Source organism: Erithacus rubecula (genome assembly GCF_903797595.1).
Source record: "Erithacus rubecula genome assembly, chromosome: 10".
NCBI lineage: Eukaryota > Metazoa > Chordata > Aves > Passeriformes > Muscicapidae > Erithacus > Erithacus rubecula.
Genome location: NC_136662.1, coordinates 22,718,398 through 22,739,911, shown reverse-complemented (window position 1 = coordinate 22,739,911; position 21,514 = coordinate 22,718,398). Strand labels below are relative to the sequence as shown.

Here is a 21,514-nt window from a genome sequence, read left to right as displayed (position 1 = left end):
CTAGAAAGCAGGACATCCAATTTCACCAGCCCACTGAGGGAAGTCACAGACAGCTGGGATTTATCTAAGCACACAGAGGTCAGACAGGAAGAAAACTTCACTGTCTGAAAAAGCTTCCCCATAAAGTAAACTACCAGGAGCTGTGGTCTGGGACAAAACACCAAACAAATTGGTGTTCCGTGACAGAGACCTGCATTTGTGGTCCAGAAATTAGACTAAATAATCAACAAGTAACTGTAAAAACCAATAATCCAAACAGAAAAATCAGCAGATGCTATATGAGGTGCTTTTGAAGGGGCAATTATACTCCAGCATAGTAAACAGATTTTTTTCCCATGGGTCTCATAAAGTCCAAGCCTGTACATTTTTGCTGGACACCTCTTTCCTAAAGGTGGTTCCCATCCTTTTCCGGAAGAGAGATGCCCATCCCTAGGGATCTACCAGAAAGCTCCCACAGGACAGGAGTGGAATGTCCAACAGCCCCATGACCTTAGTGCTGGCTGAGTGAGCCAAGTTAAGGCAGGCAGGGCCAGGCTGAGGCTGGCAGCAGAGGCAGGGGACACTCCCAGACAGGCTGTCCCCGAGCAGCCGCACGTACGCAGGCACTCGTTGGCGCTCTCGGCCGTCGCTCTCCTCCAGGGCCGGTCGTTGAAGAAGGGAAGGCACTTCTCACAGTCCACCCCGAAGGTGTTGTGCTTGCAGTTGCACACCAGCTTCCCCAGCTCGTTCTTCACACACTCACTCGCGTGCCCGTTGCATTTGCACCTGGTTCAGGAGAGGCAAGGTATTAAACTCCAGAGCTCCAGGTCACTCACAGCAACACTAAAAAACAGGGCCCAGATCTCAAAATCTGAGGTGAGAGAAATATGAAGGTAGATGTTACAACAAAACCAAGAACAAAACTGCTGCCATTCAGCCTGGAGAAGAAGCAGCTTCATGGATATCTTATGGAGACCTTCTAATATCTAAAAGGAGTTTACAAGACAGAGAAACTTTTTATCAGGGCCTGTAGTGATGGGACAAGGGGCACTAATTTTAAACATCTTTCAAATTTTAATTTCGATTGGACATATTTCACCTGATCAAGGAAAAAAAATGATCTCTGCCAGCCCTGAAGTTATAGTTACAAAAGCTTATATACAGTATTTGCAAATTATGTAGAATTCATTCTAATGTATTTTTTTATCTAGGACATTCAGTAAAGACCAGAACCTATTGTTACGATGTGAATACAATCAGTATCTTTAAAGCAGTCTAGTAAAACTAACCAAAAACTTTAGCAAGCACAGAGTTTTGTTGTCTACTCACCTACCACCCACAGCAAAATCAGAAATTGCATAGTAGTAAGACTTGAGAACTTTTGGGTCATTGAACACTTCATCTCCAAATGTGTTCAGACGGTTGAGGGTCACTCTAATATCTGTAGCCGTCACCCATTCCTGGAGCAGACAGAAATCCCATCAGATGGAACACTCTCTCCCTTGAGAGAATACCACTCATTAGCAGTTCTATTAACAAAGTCATTCAGCAGCAGCTGGCTCCTTCCTCACTGTTTTCCTCTCTGCACATCGGGAGCTCACAGGCTCCTGCCCCAGAAGCTCTTATGCTACATCCTCTTGGTTCAAATGGGTTTTCCTGACCCTTTCTACTCTCTGGAGACCCTTTCCAATGCCTCTTCTCATCCTGACTGCTTTCAACTGGGAAGCACTGAATAACCTCTCCAGCCAAAAGTGCAGGGCAGGCAATTATGCCAGCTTGCTAATTGTACATATCTGGCTGGCTGCAGTTCTCCTGCAAAGCTATGCAGCACCAATGGGAAAAGCTTTAGGGTACATTTGTCTGCAGACATATTGCATCAGACTAAAAGATACAGACAGACAAATGAGTGAGGCTGGGGGAGGCTGAGGAAGACAGACAGACAGATCTGACTTGCAACACAAGAGTTTTTCATAATATTTACACAGCATCTGTAACACACTGCCCTGCCCCAGTGCAGCAGCAGCCAGCACACACAGCCTGTTGCCAAATTTCATATCACCTTCTGCCAGCTGCTGACACTGGCACCTCCTTTGTTTTATTATAACCTTTACAAAGCTATTTTCCTTCAAACATAAAAAAAACCACAAAGAAACATCCCTGTATGTACAACTGTGCAGCACCTTTGTCACTCCTCAGCCAGTAACACAGTGTTTATTTACTGAATTACAAACACTGATACAAACACAGGGAAATGCCAGTAACAATACACACATTTACTTCAGTTCTGAAAAGCAACACCAGGGGTAGGTACATATTTTAGGAAAATGATGGTCAGCTCTCTACTCCTTACATAGAGAAGTTTATCAGAAAGTGATACACGTTGCTAACTTGAAACCTCTTTGTTCACCTTAATGATAAAACATGGTTTTCTGCAAGGATTGCCTATACCAATGAGGTGGCCAAAATGGTTCTTTTCCACTTCAGAAGTTCTTTTCCTTTCCCATTAATCTTATTTTTTCATTTCATATTAGTTTGCAGAAGCAACCCCATCAAATTCTGCTCTCCTGCCTGGGAATCAGAGACAGGCAAGCCCTGAGCCTGCTGGGGGCTCGTCTCAGTCTGCTCCTGCTACTCTAAGAGCCAAGGGGAAGTGATGGGAATTACAGCTCTGAAAGGAAGACAAGGAGCCCCAGTGAGACAAACCCCAGAGCTTTAGCTCCTTGTTGCAATATAAACTGGAGAAATCGTCAAACAGAACACAAAAACTATAAGTAAATCAGATAAACTGGTGCCCTTAGTGTGCTCCTGACCACTGACCAATAACTTCTGTGAATGCAAAAAGGAATTAAAAAATGTTCAACAACAAAAAACCCTTGCCAAGCCACTTGTAAGAGAAAAATACCAGGGATAAAACCAAACTTCTCTGCTTCAACAAACATGTAAGAGAACAGGGTAGGGATTCCTGAAATGTTTTATGTATTCAGAAAAATCTTATATTTCTTATTTTACTGCTTTAAATATACAAGCAGATTCTCAAATATTAACTGGACTGAGACTTTACCTTCCTCTGTGCTTGTATCTGAAACAACAGAATATCCACAGTTGCTTTCTAAGTTGGCAGAGATTTACATTCATCCTACGAAGACTTCCATGACGCCTACTGACAAATCACCCTTAATGCCACCAGGTTTGCTTTTTTGTACCAAAAATTTACTATCAATAGACTCAAGAGTTCAACTCTTCCTTCAAAAGCATCTCTGTGAGTTGTCCATCCCAACTCAGCTGTGCAAGGGCCTTTCACTACGAGTAAGGGCTGTAAAGCAGCACAGAGTCACCATCCCCAGTGACTCAACAGGAAGACTCCTCTCCAGCTGCCACAGCCCTGCTCACGTACCTGCAGCACAGGGCTGTTGTCGAAGTTGTAGGCGCTGGGACGCCCCTCCAGCGTAGAGAAGGCCACGTTGCCCCCGGTGAGAGGGGAGATGTCGCTGAACTCATCGGTGCAGAGCGCCTGCTGCTCGTCCTCGCCGGTGCGGATGAAGCCGCGGTTGGTTTTGCGGTAGGTGCTCTCGCAGGAGCCGCTGTAGTACTGGTAGGGCACCCAGGGGCCGTCCTCCTGCGTGCGCTTGTAGATGGCAAAGCTCTCGGGACGGCTGGTGTGGAACTTGAGGCGCACGTAGGTGATGTCAAAGGCTTTCCCTGGGGGGAGAGGAGACACGTGAGAAAGACTCAAAACTGAGAAAGGATGGAAAGAGCTGTACTGCATTTCTCTCTCTGGAGAAACATCTCCCGGTTTTATCCAGAAGGATAAATGTGTCTATCATCACCAGAAGTATCTCTTCCAGTCCAGTACTGTATCTCCAAGCAAAGACAAGGTGAGTGAACTGAAAGCAGAAGTTGAGGGCAGGCTGAATAGATAAATAAAGAGACCGGCAAGTTTCTGTGCAACACTTCAGAAGCTGCAATTCTCTTCTGCATACATCCCTAACAGATGACAGGCTGTATCAGACCTATGAGTAGTTTGTGTGTATTTAACGCCAGGCCCAAGTTAATCATGACACTTGATGATATTTCTCCCAAATATATGCATGGGGGAAACAAGTATTAACCAGAGAGGAACAAGTATTAACCAGAGATGAACAAGTCATGCTGTAGAACCTAGTTCTCACCTCTGCTTCCTCCCTAAACAGACAATACCTCCATCTCTTTTTACAGCCCACAAAGCTTTTCCTTCAGCACCAAACCTACTGACTACAACTCTCTTCTACTCATTCCCTGGGAAAACAAAATGAGGTTGAAGTTTCCCGCATCATTTGACTAATGCCACCAGCGCATTTTTCAGATCGGAGTGCAATGATTTACAAGCTACCCATATTCTCCATTTCCTAGAAGTATGAAAGAAAATCCACCTCCTTGCCCTCTGTTCCCCTCCTAACTGGTCTGTGGCAGTCAGCACATCATTCTCCCTCATGATTCCCCTCCAGTGACTACCTCCATGCACATAAACCAACTGCCCAGGGAAGTCACATCCTTGAGAGGACCCATTAGGAGAAAAGGATCACAACACTCTTCAGCCACTTTCTTTTGCTATCCATGCAGGCCAAGGGTTCCCAGGAGGAGGCACACAGCTGTGTACCAGCTGTTCTTGCTCCACTTCAGCAAGCAGACTGTGTACAATCAGGATACCCTGGAGCATGTAGGGAGCTTGCTAAATCAATGCTACAACATTGAGTTTGTTTGGAATAAAACCTCGGGTGTTTAGTCCCTGCAATGCTCTTTTATGCTCCCACCACTTCCAACAAAAACAGTGCTCTAAGCAGAACTTGCAGCCATCACCGGAACTTTCATTGATTTAAAAAAAAAAAAAAAAAAGCTACTAGAGGAGTTTCAGCTGATTAAGAAACAGGATTTTTCAACCTGTAGAAGTCACACAGATTCAACCTCAGCTCATAAAATTAATGATCTGTATGTACCACGTTAAATTTTAACTTGAGGCTTGGCACTTGCCGAAGTGTTCACCTCCTTCACGTGAGAGCAGAGCAGAGGCACCAGGCACCAAGAACAGAATGTCCTCGAAGGACACAAGCACAGCCCTTCAGCCATGAATTAGGTCAGGAAGCACAGCTCTGCCCTGCAGGCCCCTCAGTGATTAGGCTGGGGGCCAGCCTGCATTAGGCACGGCACACCCACAGCCTGGCCAGCATGAGGGAGCAACCAAAGCAGCACAGCAAAGGGTCCAGAAACCAACATATCTGAAAAAATAAAGTAAAAATTGAGATATATAGCACCTGAAAAATTATGTTCCTCAATGTGTGTTTGGCACAGCCTGGTTTTTGTTAGCAGGGCAGCTTCTTGAAGAAGCCTCTAGAAGTTTCCAACAGAGAGCCAGTCTCTGATGGCTCTGGAGATGGACATGCTGCTGGCCCAGTTAGAGAGGCTGGTAACCCCTCTGCGGTGACATATTCAAGAAGAAAATCAAAACAAGGGCAAACAACATGGACAACACCCAGGTCAGTGGAAAAGTAAGGGGAGGAGGTGCTTCAAGTGTCAGAGCATAGATTCCTCTGCAAGCCATGGGGAGGAATATGGTGAAACAAACTGGCCCCTTGTAATGCATGAAGTCCACAGGGGATGCAGAGATCCACCCCCAGCCTGTGGGAAATGTGCAGTGGGTGGGTGTTAGAGGAAGCTGCAGTCCAGTGGGAGACCCAACTAGAGAGAGAGGGTCCTGCTTCCAGAGGAAGAGAAAAAGCCCTTGCTTCCAAACTAGAGCAGCCTGTCCTTAAAAAACTGCACCCCACGGACAAATGGCCCACACCACAAGTTTTGGGAAGACTGTTTGTCCATGGCATAGCAAAGACTCCTCTCCCTGAGCAAACAGGAAAGGATCTCAAGTGATGAACTGACTGTCTTCCTGCACTGTTGGTGGGAAAGAAGGGAGAGGCTGGGGGAAAAACAGGTGTTTTAAAGGCTTATTTTATTTTTCATTATCCTGCTTTGACTCTATTAATAAGAAATTCACTTTATAACTTTGAAACTGAACCTGTATTGCTCTTAAAGTGTTTTCTCCCAGTCCCCATCTCAACTCATGAGCCCCTTTGTTAATTTTTTTCCCCCCCTCTCCTCTGCTGAACTGTAACAAAAGAAAGTATGCAAAAGACTTTTGTGGATACCTGGCGTTTGGCCAGTGTCAAATCACAACACCCAAGAATAGAAAAAAAATAATCTGGTGTTTAAACTACCCACCAAATAATATTGTCTGTGTGTGACATGCAGGACAGCTGGGACATTATACAGATACAGGCCCCCCAATACTTTCTACAAAATACCCTTTTCTATTTATATCATATGTGCAGCTATGGATCACCTAAGCACAGGGCTGGATGCCAGACATTCACAGTCGTGGCTCTTGCTCAGTACCAGCTCACTGTTGGTTTGGGGTTGACTATTTAATGAGATTTTCTTACACACAGAAGACAAGTGAGAAGCAAGCACCATCATTAACGCCAAACTACTTTCTTCCAAAGAATCAACACTCAGCACTAACTCAGCTTAGGCATTCCCCCCTGCTTCCTGCCCAGTAGAAGAAATGAATGTGTATTTGGAATGTTTTTTCTCGTGAATTGCAATGAAGGTAAGAAGCAGGGATCCTGTGTACAAATCAGACCCTCCCAGCTTTACCGTTTCTCTACTACGTGGGCTCTTCTCAGAGAAAGCTCCTCACTGAAGGCAAAATATGCTTGAGGTAGGAGCAAAGTGCACATGCAGAAACTCAAGACAGACCAGACAATAGACTGGAGACACACAAACATATTTTTCTATGGTAAAACAAACCCAGAACACACTTCACATCTTTTCCACGTAAAAGGCAAGGGGCCCAGGAAGCAAATATTTTCACCTTCTTCTGCGGGAATATCCCAGTTTCTTGGCCTGCAACTTGGCAGCCTAACCCAGAACTTCACCAACATCTTGGATGGAGAGCAACTAAAAAACACAACTACTATCATAGTTGTATCATTAGCAGAAGTGTCATCAGCTTAATGAAAAAGTTTTCTTTGAGCTCACATGGTAAGATAAAGCAAAATCTAACACTGAAAGTGAGCCCTAGTGGGATTTCTTTGGGTGACTTCAGTGACAAGTGAAAATAGGAAAACATCAGGCAAGAGCAACCATTCCCTAAGTCAAGAGGGGATAAAAAATAAGCCAGAGACCACAGTGAAGGTCACTTAATTCAACTGTGTCAGCTGAATTGTCAGGAATACCCTGCTCTTTTGAATTGGGGTGGTTAGTTTTCTACTGCATTCCTCTGGTGTGAAGTAAAACCCCTGTGTTCAGGCTTCATCAAGATGGGGAGGAAATGTTTCAAAAGAATCCTGGGAATGATGAGGGGGCTGAGCATGTGCTTTCACTCACACACACAACTTTCTGCTCTAGATGAAAGGCCGGGTCACAGGCTGCTTGCCCCAGAAAAGAACTACTTTTTTTGCTCTCCACTATAACTGAATCATGATCCCTGTTTCCTGACACTGTTTCCCACAGCTCCTTGTGAAAACTCCAGCTCAGCTAAAGGCACAGCACATGCCAACTGTGCTCTGGGCAGCATGAAAAACTGGAACTCTTTCTGCTAAATGGCAACGACCCTCCCTTTTTCATCTCCAGTTTTACATGGCAGGCCAAGAAATGCATTCAAACCCCTCCCAACTGAGCAAGCAACTTGAAAAAGACATTTATGGCAGCTGGCAGCATAACTCCTTGAGCAGTGCAGTTAATGGCATTAAAGAGGAATGCAGTTAATGCACAGAGAGTGGCTGTGCAGTGCCTTGCTGGGTAAATACTGCTGGAACAATGGAGTTTACCCAAGACCAGCTGACACAGTGTGGAAATGTGTTTCCCCACTGTTCACACCGAACACAGACACTGTGCTTAACAGCCTGGTAGTTCTTTGAGGTTGCAGAGCCTTTTTCTAGCAAAGATAAGCAGCCCAGGTTGCTTTCATGTCCTGCTGGGCTGAATAAACATATACAGCTATTACACTAAGAAATGGTGACAGCAATAACCAGGTGAAAGGCAGTTTTAAACATTACATTTAGAAGATAAAACAACATTGTTCTCCTTTCCTAGAAGCCAGTACTGACCTGGAGCTCAGTTTGGCTTAGAACTGTCTGACAGTGTCAAGTGTCACATAGTATTTCCCTGTGTGTATTGATAAGTGGCAGATCTGTTTTGCAGGAGGAATTCCAGATGCTGGAATCAGTGACCATGAGTTTAGTGCTCCATGAGTGTAACCTGATGTGTGTTTAAAGCATCCAGAGCTCAAAATCATGAGCCACACATTTTAAAACTGCATCTTTTCTGAAGCATGGAGCTATTCACCAGCAAGTGACAAGGTGACACGATAACCATCCCCCTCTGACATTTCAGGATGACAAACCCTTTAATCCCTTTCTCCACTGTAAGCAAGCACACATACAAGCCTTCAATACAGTATTGCAATTACAGATTCAAAGGAGGGAGCAAGTCCTGGGTGCCTGGAGAGGCAGCAGAAGAGGTGTTGAAAATGTTCAGCATTGTTTGATTCAGAGGATACTGCCCCAAAGAACCTGCTCACATTGTTGGGCTTGACTAGCTGCAATTAGCAATTACAGCCCTCCCTCAGCTGGGTCATCACCAAATTCAGTATCCCAAGGTGCACCAGGAAATGTGCCATGCTAAAACCCATGTAAGCAAATGCCATTTAGATCTTCAGAAACTCCTCCTTTTTCCCTTAAGTTAGGAATTAATTCTACACACAAAAGACCTCCTTGTATTTAGGCCCCTCAGAATGGATGGATAATTTATGTCAGGAAAACTGTCCTGCCAGCTGGCACAATGACTACAAGTGTTGAATTGTGAGCAAATGCCTGGGTGAGAAGTCCAGAGGACACTCAGCCTTCATTATTGGTGATTCCACTTGAATCCCCTGCATATGGGAAGAATCAATGCAATCAAAACCTCTCCTGCATACAGCCACTGAGTTCTACTGAGGGAAAAAATAATCCACCTGAGAAGACTGCACTGGGCAAAGAACCAAACCTTGGCAGGTTTGTTTTCCACAAAATCCTGAGCAGTAATGAAATGGTTAAACTTTAGTGGTTTTCTTTTGCCTGGCTCCTGTTTCAAGGCAGCTTTTCTCACACGGTACTTGCTGACAACCTATGTATTAGTAAATGTTAAAAGAATTGAAAACAAACCCAGTAACAAATACAGCCTACTTAGTACTTTTTGACTGGATTTCATTTCCACTTTGCAATGAAGGGTGGAGAGCAATCAAATACAATTGGCATTTCATTTTGCTTTTTTCTTCTGACCTGTTTCCCCTTCATTCCCAGGAAGATAGGCCACTTTCCCAGTTACTAGACCAAAATGTTCTCCACACCATTCACCCTTAGTCCTGCCTCAACTCTGCTCTTCTTGAGCCATCAGCTCTTCTAGCACTCAGCACAATGCTGGACCAGCCATGAGCAAAATAGACTGGCTCCTATTTTTTCCAGACACACAGATCCCTGAACCTCACACAAGCAGTCTGTTCCTTGCAGGGGACAGAATCCTGGATGTCAGCAGACAGAGGCCAGCAAGTTGACAAGGTCTTCTTCAAGACCAATTGCTGCATCTTGAACCAATCAACCACTCCAAGTTCTCAGCTACTGCAGTATTTTGTTCAGCCTCTCATGCTTGAAACCCTGCCAGAGCCTTCACTCCTGGATCACAGGGGTAGGAAATGAGAGGGCAATATTTAAGGACAGTAAATTATCCCATCTAATGGAACAGGATAGGATTTTTCAGCATGCAGATGGGCAACAAGTCAAGACAGTTTATAAGGAGGGAAGGAGAGTGAGAAACACCCTGAGACACTTGTTCTTTTGGAATAAAGTACTTTTATTACAACAACCCAACACCTGCAAATACGTAAGCGTTAAGTTATATCACTTGCATCACATGTGCATGAAAAAGCCACACTTATGACCAAAACCAAGAAATTTCTGTAGTTCTAGAGCAAATGTCCTTTACAACCACACCCTAGCTTTCTGAGAAAATTCATACAGGAGGAGGAGGATGAGAACACTGGTATTGCCCAAGCAAATGGAATATCCAGAATCTGAAAAAGGGAAGTAAAGGATTTCCACTTTCTGAGGAATTCCACTAGGGAAACAACTCCATGCTGAAGTACAGACAATGGTTGTCACATGCCAAGCTGTGGCCTTTATAGGAACATAAACTAGTAATAATAAATCTTAGGTTTATTTTCTTGTCCTCACCTGAAGAACCTCAAGATTTATGTGCATATCTCACGAACAAGAAAGGCCTGAAGGATTTTAACAGTCTTTTCTTAAACCATGCCCAGCCAAACCAAAGATTTTGGCATGTGAAGTTCCACCACAGACAGGTGCTGAGGTTTTAAAAAAGCCTGACAGAGAATACAAACATGGATTGTTTTTTCTGGGAGCTGGTTCTAAGACAGGGACAGAGGAAGGAAATGTGTTTGGGACATTGGAGGAATGAGCACAGCCTGGAGCATGCTGGAATGAAGGCAAACTCCCACCACCCCATTAGATCATGCATTCTTCCAGCACTCCCAAACAAAGGCACCATTGACTCCTGCGCGTGGGCGGCTCCGGACAGCAAAAGGCTGCCCAGTAAATTATTGCATGATAATCCAACATTGATAGGTCATGGAGGCTGCTTGTTTCAGTCATGTTTCCAAAGGGGGGAGACTTATTTCCCCCTGCTCTGGGCTGAAGGCAGCCTTGCAGAAAATGCATTTTTTCATTTGATCACTTTTAAGTCAGTTTAAAAGTCAGAAAATCTTATCCGTTAATTCAGTACAGCTTGATGCCTTATTTGTACAGCTTTGATGCAAAGATGTTAAGTCCATTTCCCAAAACAGCCAGCTGTGTTTATTCACTGGGGACTGGGAAGATCCCATGTCCAGCACAAAAGTCCTAGCTGCACAGGAAGCCTCAAAGTCCTTTTTCAGCATGAACGATAAAAGCTCATTTTTAAAAGGCTCTTTATGCTTGGCAAACACAGCAGATCATGGATGATCATGGATGCCATTGGCCATTTTGGGGAGGGCTCCATCTCACTGACACATCTGGACTGCAAAACTACCTCCTGCCACCAGTATCAGCACCAAAGCAAGCTGCATTGGTGTTACTGAGGGTGGGGATCCTTGGAAAGTTCACTTGCTTGTATCAAAGATCCAGAAGCTCCTCCACAACTCATACAACTGAAGGAACACATGAAAGTGGAAGTTTACTCTCAAAAAACAGGAGTTTTACCCAAGAAGAAAAAAAAAAAAATCAGAAAAAAGTATGTATGCAGAAAAGACAAAACTTGTCTTTTGCCTTTTATTCTTGGCAGAAGAATGTACAGTTATTATCTTCCTTTCATTACTGACAGTCCAATAACAACATCAACATGCAGCAATAACAACCCTTGGAAACTGACAATTCCCATCCATTCCAAGTCACTGTAGGACCTTGGTGTCCAAGCAAGATTACGTTTTCCTTTGAGTTTTTCTCATGTTGGAGATACAACTACCATCCAGCAAAATCTGAAGCATCACCACAGCCCCATGAAGATCAGAGCTGCTGGCAGCAGCAGGCCAGAGAAGAAGCACCAAAAAGCTGTCCATTGAATTGGACACTTTCCATCCTTGGCAACACAGAAGAGCATTTTTTCATTAACATTTCTTGTGTAAGACCATATCTCCACAGGAATTACAAGAAAGCAACAAGTCTTACCCAATTTCAAGTCATTCTGATACAGTCTTCAACTTAAAGAGCAAATCCTACTTTGATAATTTTCCCTCAGAAATTTTAATTTCAGAGTAGGAGGTATTCAGCTCCAACTGTATCTTTCCTGAGGTGAAGATGTGGGGATGGAAGAAGACTGAGAAGAAAGAAACTAAAAACTACTTTCAAACTCCAAAAGTTTAAATAGTTAAAGAAAACTGAGGTCACAGCTTCTTTAAATACAGTATTTGGCCAACTGGCAAAAACATTATTTCCTGTAAAAAGAAAACAATCTATTGGATTGTAATGCAGTACCTTGCAAGAAATGTATCATCAGATAATCTGGTGAGAATTATGAAAACATTACTTTAAAAGGTAACTAGATTTTACTGACTTCTGAGGGGGGAAAAAAAAAAATCAAATAAAAGGCATTTAGTGAATGTTGTTAGTGCAGGAATGTCAGCAGGTGTTCCTGAGGCCTGATTTCCTTCTGCATGCCCTCCCAGGAGCCCCACCTCCAGCAGTTCAATGTCCTCCCCCTGCTCTTTCAAAAAGCAGGCCTCAAGTCAAAGCATGTGTGATGCTTCAGTTTCAGAAGTTCAGCAAACCCAGATGATCAGAGCCAAAGGTGCCCTGACCAAAGGCAGCATGAGAATTGTTCTGGATGGTGCCAGTAAGTGAGGGTGAGATGCCCCTGCTCCAGGCCCAGCACTCCTGAGGGAGGCACACCAGCTCTGTTTATCCTGTGTGCACTGTTATCACTATTTATCCCACTGCAGCACTGCTGCTCCACCCAGTTCAATGGCTCCATCGTGATCCATTATGATAATCAGCCACCAGTTTCTACTAAATAAGATTTTGAAGCCTTTTCCCCTGCCACAAGGCAGCCCTTTCCCCACTCACCCCTGATCCACATGTGCTCACAGCTCTAGCACCTGGCTTTGCTCCTATCTGAATTAGATATCAAAAACACACAGCTCGTATTGTTGAGCTTAATTAAGAACAAATTAAGTGATATGTCTATATACAATGAGTGCTCTAAGCAGCAGCAAGTTCAGCAGCTCTGGGAGTAACATGACCCTCCAGACTGACTCACACACTGCTGGCAGTACAGCCACAGAGAAGCCAGAAATGTTCTTCACACAGAACACTAAATTCTTTGGAATTTTGATGTTTTACTCTCCCTTCAGTCTTTCCAACTCCCACTCACCAGCCCCAGATTTTTTTCAGACATGGGCCATAATTAACAGCACTGTTATTTGGGAATAATACTGTTGTTGTGAGCATCCATCACCTGGCCTGATGCAGACTCAACAGCTTCTTCTCAAGTATTTAAGTTTGCCCTCTCCGGTAAACATTTAAGAAAACCAACTTTGAGCACATTTGAATCATGTTTAACGCTGGACAGTTTGTGTATCTCGTGCCTCTCCATCTTCCTCTCCTCCCAAGAGACTCCAGCAATGGATTTTAAGCAGCAGTTGACCTGTCTTCATGCTAACTTTTAATGCATTTTCAGTCAAATACAGGCTTAGGCACAAGCTACCATTATTAATGAAACAAAAATTGCAGCAATATCCATAGAGCCCATTTTCAACCACCCACACACACAATGGTTTTACTTTCTCAGCCTATTAAGCTGGGGAAGAAATTGGGATAAACAGACTCGACAAAACCATTATTGGAGTGAGGCCATTTCCAAAGCAAGGCTTGCCACTGAGTTATGTTTCAAATATGTTTTGGGAAGTCAAAAGCAAAACTCTTCCAAATTTTTACTGAAGCAGAGAAAGAACTGCACTCCAGGTCCCAATTCACACGTAACAGCAGCCAGCAAATGCCTTCAACTTTGCCTCTGGAGAACAATCTGTACACACTGCCAGCGCTCGTGGAAGTCACAACGGTGCGTCACATACACAAGAGCGTGAGCTCATGTTCACCCACACATCCCATCTGGAGACACATCAAGGACAAAGTACTACTTAATGCAGTGACTATGTATGAGAAAAGAGATTAGCCAAAAAACACAAGCACTTGAGTAGGTAGCATGGCTTGGCATGAAGGGACAGAAGCAATTCTGTAAGATTATTTTGGAACGCCATGAACAAAGGAAATAAAATTGGATGTTTCCTGCTGATCCTTCAAAGGTAATGCTAAGTCCAGGCTCTTGATACATCTAGCTGCAAAATCTGCAGCTCTTGATTTAATTGATTAGAAAACAGACAGATTTGCTTCACATCAGGCTCCAAAACACCTCAATGTATCCACATCAGACCTCCATTTGGAAAGCCACCTATAGATTCAAATTCCTTCTACAGGCTAAAGGCTGCCCATCCAGGAACAGAGAAAACTGTGAAGAAGAGAAAGAATGGGTACATGAACAGTCTTTCCTTACTGTTCTGTATGAGGGAGGTTTCCAGACTGAGATATTAATTTGCTGCTTTATAAGGATTGAGAAGGTACCAACAGAGTTGCTGAAATGGGACCAAACACCACCTGGGATACTGCTGAGAAAGCATAACGTCAAATGAGTTTCCTGGAAAAAGTGCTTTCCTACATCAGCCTCAGCAGATACAAGAAAATTGAACATTAATGTATTTAAAACCTTCCAAACTTTGCATCCTCTGTGTTGAGAGGCACATGCCACAGCTTGTTAGACCACAGCCCACCTTTCCCAGTCCTACAGACCTTCTTCAAGCAGAACATCAGGCAGGGATTTCCTTGATAATAGCACTGCCCAAGAGGGTCATTGCACAGAAAGTGAGTTTAACCATCTGCACCAAATGCCAAGAGATGAGACTTTCTTCAGGCACACTACACTGCCATGAAGCCTAAAGGAACTCCACCAGAGAGAAGATATCAAGATATCTTTCTCAGGAGAGAAACTTTAAGATTCATTTTCTTATTAGTACTGCTAAATACCTTTATTTCTAAATGCTGAATGCCTAGGTAATGAAAAAGTTTTTTTTGAAGCCAGACAACAACTCTCATAACTTTGTAATGTAAAATAACATGCATTAAAATTTCAAGTAATTTGTTGCCCATCAGTAGAAGCCCACAAAACAGGAGTTAAGAGAATTCTATCTCCCTCTCCTTTCAGGATCCTTAGTTTGCATGCTGACACTTTTGACAGGGTTTTTTAGGGAAAGGGAATGAAACAGCCACTTAGACCACTGTAAAGCCTCTACCTTTGTGAAATCTCAAACAATACAGTGCTCTCAAGGCTTTTTTTTACTAAGTTTTTTAATTTAGTGGTAAGTCAAACCCAAGCCAACCTCCCTGCAGTCCTTCCTTCTACAGACACCCCAAGAAAAATGAAGAGCAGCACACTGTTCAATCTACTTTTGAGGCTCAGCAGTTAAGGTTTGGCATCTCCAAAAGCTCAGACTTCCAAGGATCCACAGTATTCCATGTTTCTGTTCCTCTATACCTGCCTAGACAGGTACCTCACTCAGCAGTCATAGAAAGCTACTACCACACAAATGTTAATTTTCCCAGTATGACTTAAAAAAAAAATCTGTACAAAGGTGCAATAAAAATGGAGGAAAACCCAAGATAACAAATGGTATAAATTCTAGAGGTTTGCTTCCTTGATGGTCTTATCAGATAATTGGTTTTTAAAGTTTACCACTTCCCAGTAAACTTCTGATTTCAACTGAATATCAGTCCTTATCCTTGAAGCAATTAATAGGGCAAAATTTGCACTCATGGGCAAAAACCCCTAAAACCTAACTTTAAACCCTTAAGAGCAGCATACATCAGCCACAGTAGACAGCTGCCTTCTTTTGGTACAATGCGTTTCATGTTGGGTGTCCACTTCAATGACATAAAATTTAGAGCCAAAACAGGAGATTCATCATTTGCAAGAACCTCTGAAAGAGATAAAAAATGAGTCACACCCACAGTCTGTCCATGATAAGGAAATATTGCAAATGCAGAGGACCAGTGGTAAAAGGATCTTGATTTATCACAAACACATCCAACACTGACAGTGCCTTCTACCCTCAAACTTCTTATAGAACTTTGTACCAAATTAATAGTGAAAAGCTTTGCTCTACTTCAGTTTGAAAAGAAGACTTGATAGAGATTAAAATCTTAGGGACTCATTAAATGCAAGGCAGCAGATGGACACAGGACAAGCAGAAGAAGTACTAATGACTGCCAAGATCCAAGTGGGTAAAGTGAGACATTTGCAGTCACTCACCCAAAATAACATTCAATTCCTGGTTTTGCTAAAACAGGAGGGGCGGGTAAGAAGAACCCCTCAGAGCAGAGGAATTAATAACATAGGGTTTCCTATGTCTCAACTTCATGGTTGAGTTTTAGAAGGGAAGTCTTGCATCTTCTCAACTCCAGAACAAGGATAGCTTTGGAGTCACATCTGGCTGCAGCCAAAAGCTGTGAGAGATGAAAATTCATATTTGAATCCCAGTTCCCTCTCTGGCTGACTTTTCCCCTAACACTAAAAATAACTGTCATTATTGTGAAGAGCTTCTTCCTTCTACCCATTCAAGCAGAAGAGCAAAGGGTTCAGAAACTATGTAAGACATGACAGGGCACAGACCAAATTCTTAGGTGAGTGTTACTTCCATACTTGCATTCCAGCAAGAGGAACACAACTGCTTTCTGTTTGCAAAGAGTCAGCTAACAGCTATGGCTGCCTGAGTCAAATAACTCCAAAAACTCCGTAACTCCAAATAACTCCATAAAGCCCTTCGGGCCACTGTCAGGAAAAAAGCTTTTTATGCAGCAGTATCAGATAGAAAAGCCTCCCTCTGGATGAGTAAATGGACAGTGGTAACTTTCTTGGATGTCTCACTCCTCCAAAGACTTGGAGAGCAGTTTTAGTGAAGGGATTTGTTACTGATTTCAAAAAAGAAAAAATGCTTCAAGTACTTCAAATGCATGGACAAGTTGCATGCTCAGATTTCCCTCCACCAAGGTGTGATGACCCTATATTTGCATTACTACAAAAAAAAAAAAAAATTACCTCAAAAAGCCTTTTGATGAAAGAAATACTCTATTTTCTTTTGAAAATCAGGATAAAAGGCATTTTTTTAAGATCATTCAGCATTTCTACTACTGGCACATAGTACCACCTGATACTCGCTGAATTTTCTTAACACATAAAAAAAAAAGACTCAAATACAGTCTAGTTTAATTTCAGGTCTCCCTATACAAGCCAATGCAAAGGGCCCATGATTAGATAAACTAGATTTCACACAAATGACAAGAAGAAAGCCTTATATTAATACCAGGAATGATCTAATCACTTCCAGATCACACTAGGATACTTTTACAGTAAGTTATTTGAACTTTTACCACAATTATTTTTTGCCAATCTAAGGATAGCAGTAAAAAGTTAATTTTCAGTCCATTAAAGCCCAGCAATTAACACTTCTTTTAACAACTGTATAAAGAAATCCAGATCTGCACTGCAGATTTCTGAGGGCAGTGATGATGGTGAAGATGGGGAACAAGAAGCTGACAGTGTTGACAACTTAGCAGCGGGCATTTTCCTGCAATAGCTGATTTTGCTGAGGATAAGGGAATAGCTTTCCATATACTTCACAGTGCAGTATCACTCTGGTAAAATACTGCTAGACTAAGCAGAGCCTACTCTGGATAATGTGGGAAGAGACCTTCAGGGGGTTTTAGGATGCACTCATGCTTAGCCTCCTACCTCTCACTTCAGCTCCAAGAGTGGAATTTCCTTCCTCCTCTCAGTCACCTTTTATCTAGACCCCTAGGTACTGAAAGTAAGTAAATACGAGTGGGGGGAAAAAAAGAATCATAAAAATCCCACAAAATATGGAAGTCAGAGAGCATGCAGCTAAACATTTGTACATAAAATATTTTTCATCCATGTCAAGGTCACTGATAAAGAAGTAAGTCACCATGCTGATCACACACTGCTTTATTTCCTCAGGTATTACTGGGCTGATCACCTAAACCAGGTCTGGGTACCTTTTATGCTAAATTCTGTTGCAGAAAGACAAGGCAGTTGGACAGATTGGCTTTTTAAGGACATTTCAATCTCCCAGGAACATGAAGTACACAAATTACCCACTTATTCATTAACCAAGTGACTAGATAGTAACAGCTTGCACATTTAAACCACATTGTCCAACATGAGCATGTCCTCCTCCACATTTGCTGGTTGAAGAGTAATCTGTGTTCCCCCAACTCAGACTCCCACAGCTCCTGAGAAAACACAGCCAGGCTGTTCCCAGCCTTTTCATGGACATACCAATAAGCTCTGGACTTAAGATGAACTTCAACAGGTTCATGTTTGTGAGCATGAAAATGCAGAGGAAAATCATTGTGCCTTCTAAATGCACTCACGTATACAATGTAATTCAGAAAATAATTGGCTTTTTGTAATCAGCTCTTCTCAAGATTCAACTCCTTCCCTCCAAAACATACCAAGCTTTCAAGGTTCCTCTGACACAGACACTTTTACAACTGAAAAACTAAGCAAAATTTTCCTAAATATGTCTCTCTCCAGCAAACAAACATGGAGCTGTGCCAACTCTATTTGCATAGGATAGTCTCCACATATTGTTTAAATTAGTATTAAACTAAAAAAAAAAAATAAAAATCAGTAAGTCCTGGTTTTGAGATCTCTGAGCTTGTTCTCCAGGACTGGCTGGATGCTGAGTGCCAGCACAGAGAGGAAACTCACAGCTCCCCCTTTTCTCACACTTTAAATCCTTTTATAAGCGACTAATTCACCCAGTTCCCACTTCTGAGTCTAACAATGAAGCACTCCAGCAGCTCTTTGGATAATCTCTCAAGCCTAATACCCACCACTAGCCACAGATCTTAAAAGTGTACTCAAACAAAACATCATTCAGGAGAGGGAAAAAAAAAGAGTACCTTCAAATCTATGTAACAGGAAATTATAAAACAGCAAAAGCATTATAAAGAACTTGCATGCAAAGAACTGGTTTAATCTTTGGTCTGCTCAGACTACCACTCCTCAAGACAGTCACAATTCTTCCAAAGGGAAAGGATTAAAAAATGAAGAATAAATTAATACAATTCAGGTTTGCAGTGTTTGCAGGTTCAAAAGCAGAAGCTTAATGTCCTGCATCCAGCTGAGTGTGCAAGTCCAAGAAGGGCTGTACTCCATGACCAGGCTTCCAAATCTGCTCAGACACACCACATCTGCTCCCTTTTGATCACTCACAGTCTGGACAGCCCAATCCAGCACAAACTGTACTAACATTTTTGGTTATCCTCTTGTTTACCCATTAAACTTGCAGCTGCAGTGGGAAGTCTCCTCCTCACAGCAGCCCCTCCGGGCCACGAGTTACAGAACAGCACGTAGAGTAAATCCAGCATCTCCACTCCAAAGCCACAGCTCACCCCCCACACTGAGCACAAGATCCAAAGCTTCCCAGCCAAGGGTCCAGAACCCACCCTGACAGCAGCACCACATTCCACAGGGCAACTGCCAAGTGCCATGAGCAACAGAAAAATCACTTGTGCTTCAAATTTGGAGAATAAATGAAAAGAGGTGCCACCAAAAAGGACAAGCCCCATCCCTCTTCTGCACATGAGAAGCACTTGCTTCTTCCCTTTTCCACTTGCTTCAGCTTGCAGGTCCTTACCAAACACACAGGGAGCTGGAGCCAATTCTGGCTATGGATCAGAGACAAGAGAACAGCCAGTGCTATAGTCAGTGTGCTCCAGACTTGCACATTCCCCACAAGGAGTGGCAGGATAGCCAAGAGTAATTTCTGTCCTTCATCTCATGGCCATATCCTTTGAGAAGAAGTGTTTGTAAGGGGTAGTGGTAGTCACATTTTTACTCCCAAAAAGCATCAAAGACTTTGTATTCATTCAAGCACTTTATTTTAAATTAGGGCATTATCCAGTAAATCAGAGCATCATGCTGCTGGCTTAACAGTTGGAGCACTTGAGTGTTTTAAGATGTTTTGCTCCTTTCAATGAATTACCATCTACTACATCCCAATTTCAGAAAAAGATAGGAAGGAGTTTTGAGATTGTATAGGCACATACAGTTACTCAAAAAAATCAGTCCAAAGAGCTATAACTGATATTCCACATAAAGCCAGCAGGGTTTAAATGATCTACAGCAGAGGTCCATGGAGAATAAGGTATTCTGTACCAGGTACTCTGCCAAATGCTACCAAGAGCCCCATTACCTCAGAAGTGAGACCCCAGTGATATCCAACATCACTGTGGTATTCCCAAAAACATCCAAGATTCCACCTCCTACACCAACTTTTCCATCTCAGGTCTTCCCATTGCTCTTAGTTTTACTCCCTTTCATCAACTTCTTTAAGTTTAATCCATGCTGTCAAACCTCCTCACTTCCCAAAAACATTCTTAAACTCAATCACCATATCCAACCAGCAGAGAGCTCTTGAGAGTTACAGATCCCACACAAAGCTTGTGAAGCAGTCACAGTGGTACACAGTGGTGTTAGGAGCGAGTGGACATTCCCATTCTCATCTGGAAATTACTAAAATTAGAGTTGAGATACCATTAATCCCACTTGCCCTTGCAGCTACACCAAATAATGCCTGGCTGAGTGTTTCTCCCAGACTTAATTCAGATCTCATCAACACAAGTAACTCCAATGTTACCTTTCCAGCACACCATGCAAAACAAGTCCATGGGTATTTTTATCCACTGAGGTGCTACCAAACAATCTAATCTTGCTCCAGCCTTCTGTGTTCCTCAGAAACCAAGTAACCAACTTCATTAGCAGTAGCTTCAGTAGCTATACCATCTGAAAATATTACCTCTTCACTTTCTAAAGAGATTAAAAACCACAGATGCCAGAGGTTCTTGAGAAACCGATTTCTAACCTCTAATGAAAAAACAACTGCACCAGTTTTTCCTTCCTCACCACAAGCAAAACCTGGAGTGCAAAAGCTTTCCCAGCCTACCCCATTTTCTAACAAGTGATCTCATAATTTATTTTTTTTTAAATTCCAAAACACACCTTAGACAACTTGGTTTTTTAATTTCACTGAAAAGGGGCAAGTTAAGTTCAGAGGCATCATTGCACTGATCTGCCCTATACTGTACACCCAGTGCAACTTGGCCATGAGCCTCTTCCCTCTCTCTCCTAGAAAACCTGCTCACCAAAATACCCTCCTGGCTGCAGATAAAGATTAGGAATGAACTGGTTTTTTTTGTTCTTTGATTTTAAAAATCCTTAAAATCGCTGAAACAACTTTAATACTACTGCTGTCCCAGGATGGATAAATGTGCCCAAAACCTGTTGAACTCATCAGGGCAGTGACTGCCCTCCCTTGGTAACACTGAGCACCTGGCAGAATTTACCACCTGAGGCTCAGCAACAAAGAGCAGAAAACAGCTTTTGCACCACCTGCCCTACACCAAGTCAAGCCTCCTACTAGTGGTCATCAAAGTGCCACAATATCTGCCCCAACAGGGTTCCTCCCAACACCTGCAGTGTTGAGTGGCATAAACCCATTTAGCTGATAACATCCACTCTGCAGGAGCTCAGCATCACCAGCTGTAATTAAAAACAAGGACAATGACCTGGAAAGGCTGGGAGGAAAGTTTTGTAGAGCACTGCTCCTAGCCATGCAAACCAGAGCAGATCCAGTAGATGTTTATATGAATTTACATATTCTGTTTACGAAAGTGTCTGGAATTCATAAGGTAAGTCATTTCATATGTCTGCAGGGGATAGAGACACAGGAGGAAAGACTTCAAATTCAGCAATGAGAAACATCTGTTCCTCTGGGATGCTCAGCCCA

General features: G+C 42.9%; 1 protein-coding gene across 1 annotated transcript in view; it reads right to left on the bottom strand.

Moving 5' to 3' along the window:
* LAMC1 (laminin subunit gamma 1) overlaps nt 1-21,514 on the bottom strand; it is a 62,198-nt gene that overhangs the window by 19,194 nt on the left and 21,490 nt on the right. The window contains exons 2-4 of the mRNA XM_079314235.1: nt 3,374-3,678; nt 1,309-1,439; nt 599-765 (exon numbers count right to left, since the gene is read on the bottom strand). Coding sequence (XP_079170361.1) covers nt 599-765; nt 1,309-1,439; nt 3,374-3,678 — 603 coding nt within the window. The remainder of the gene's footprint in view (nt 1-598; nt 766-1,308; nt 1,440-3,373; nt 3,679-21,514) is intronic.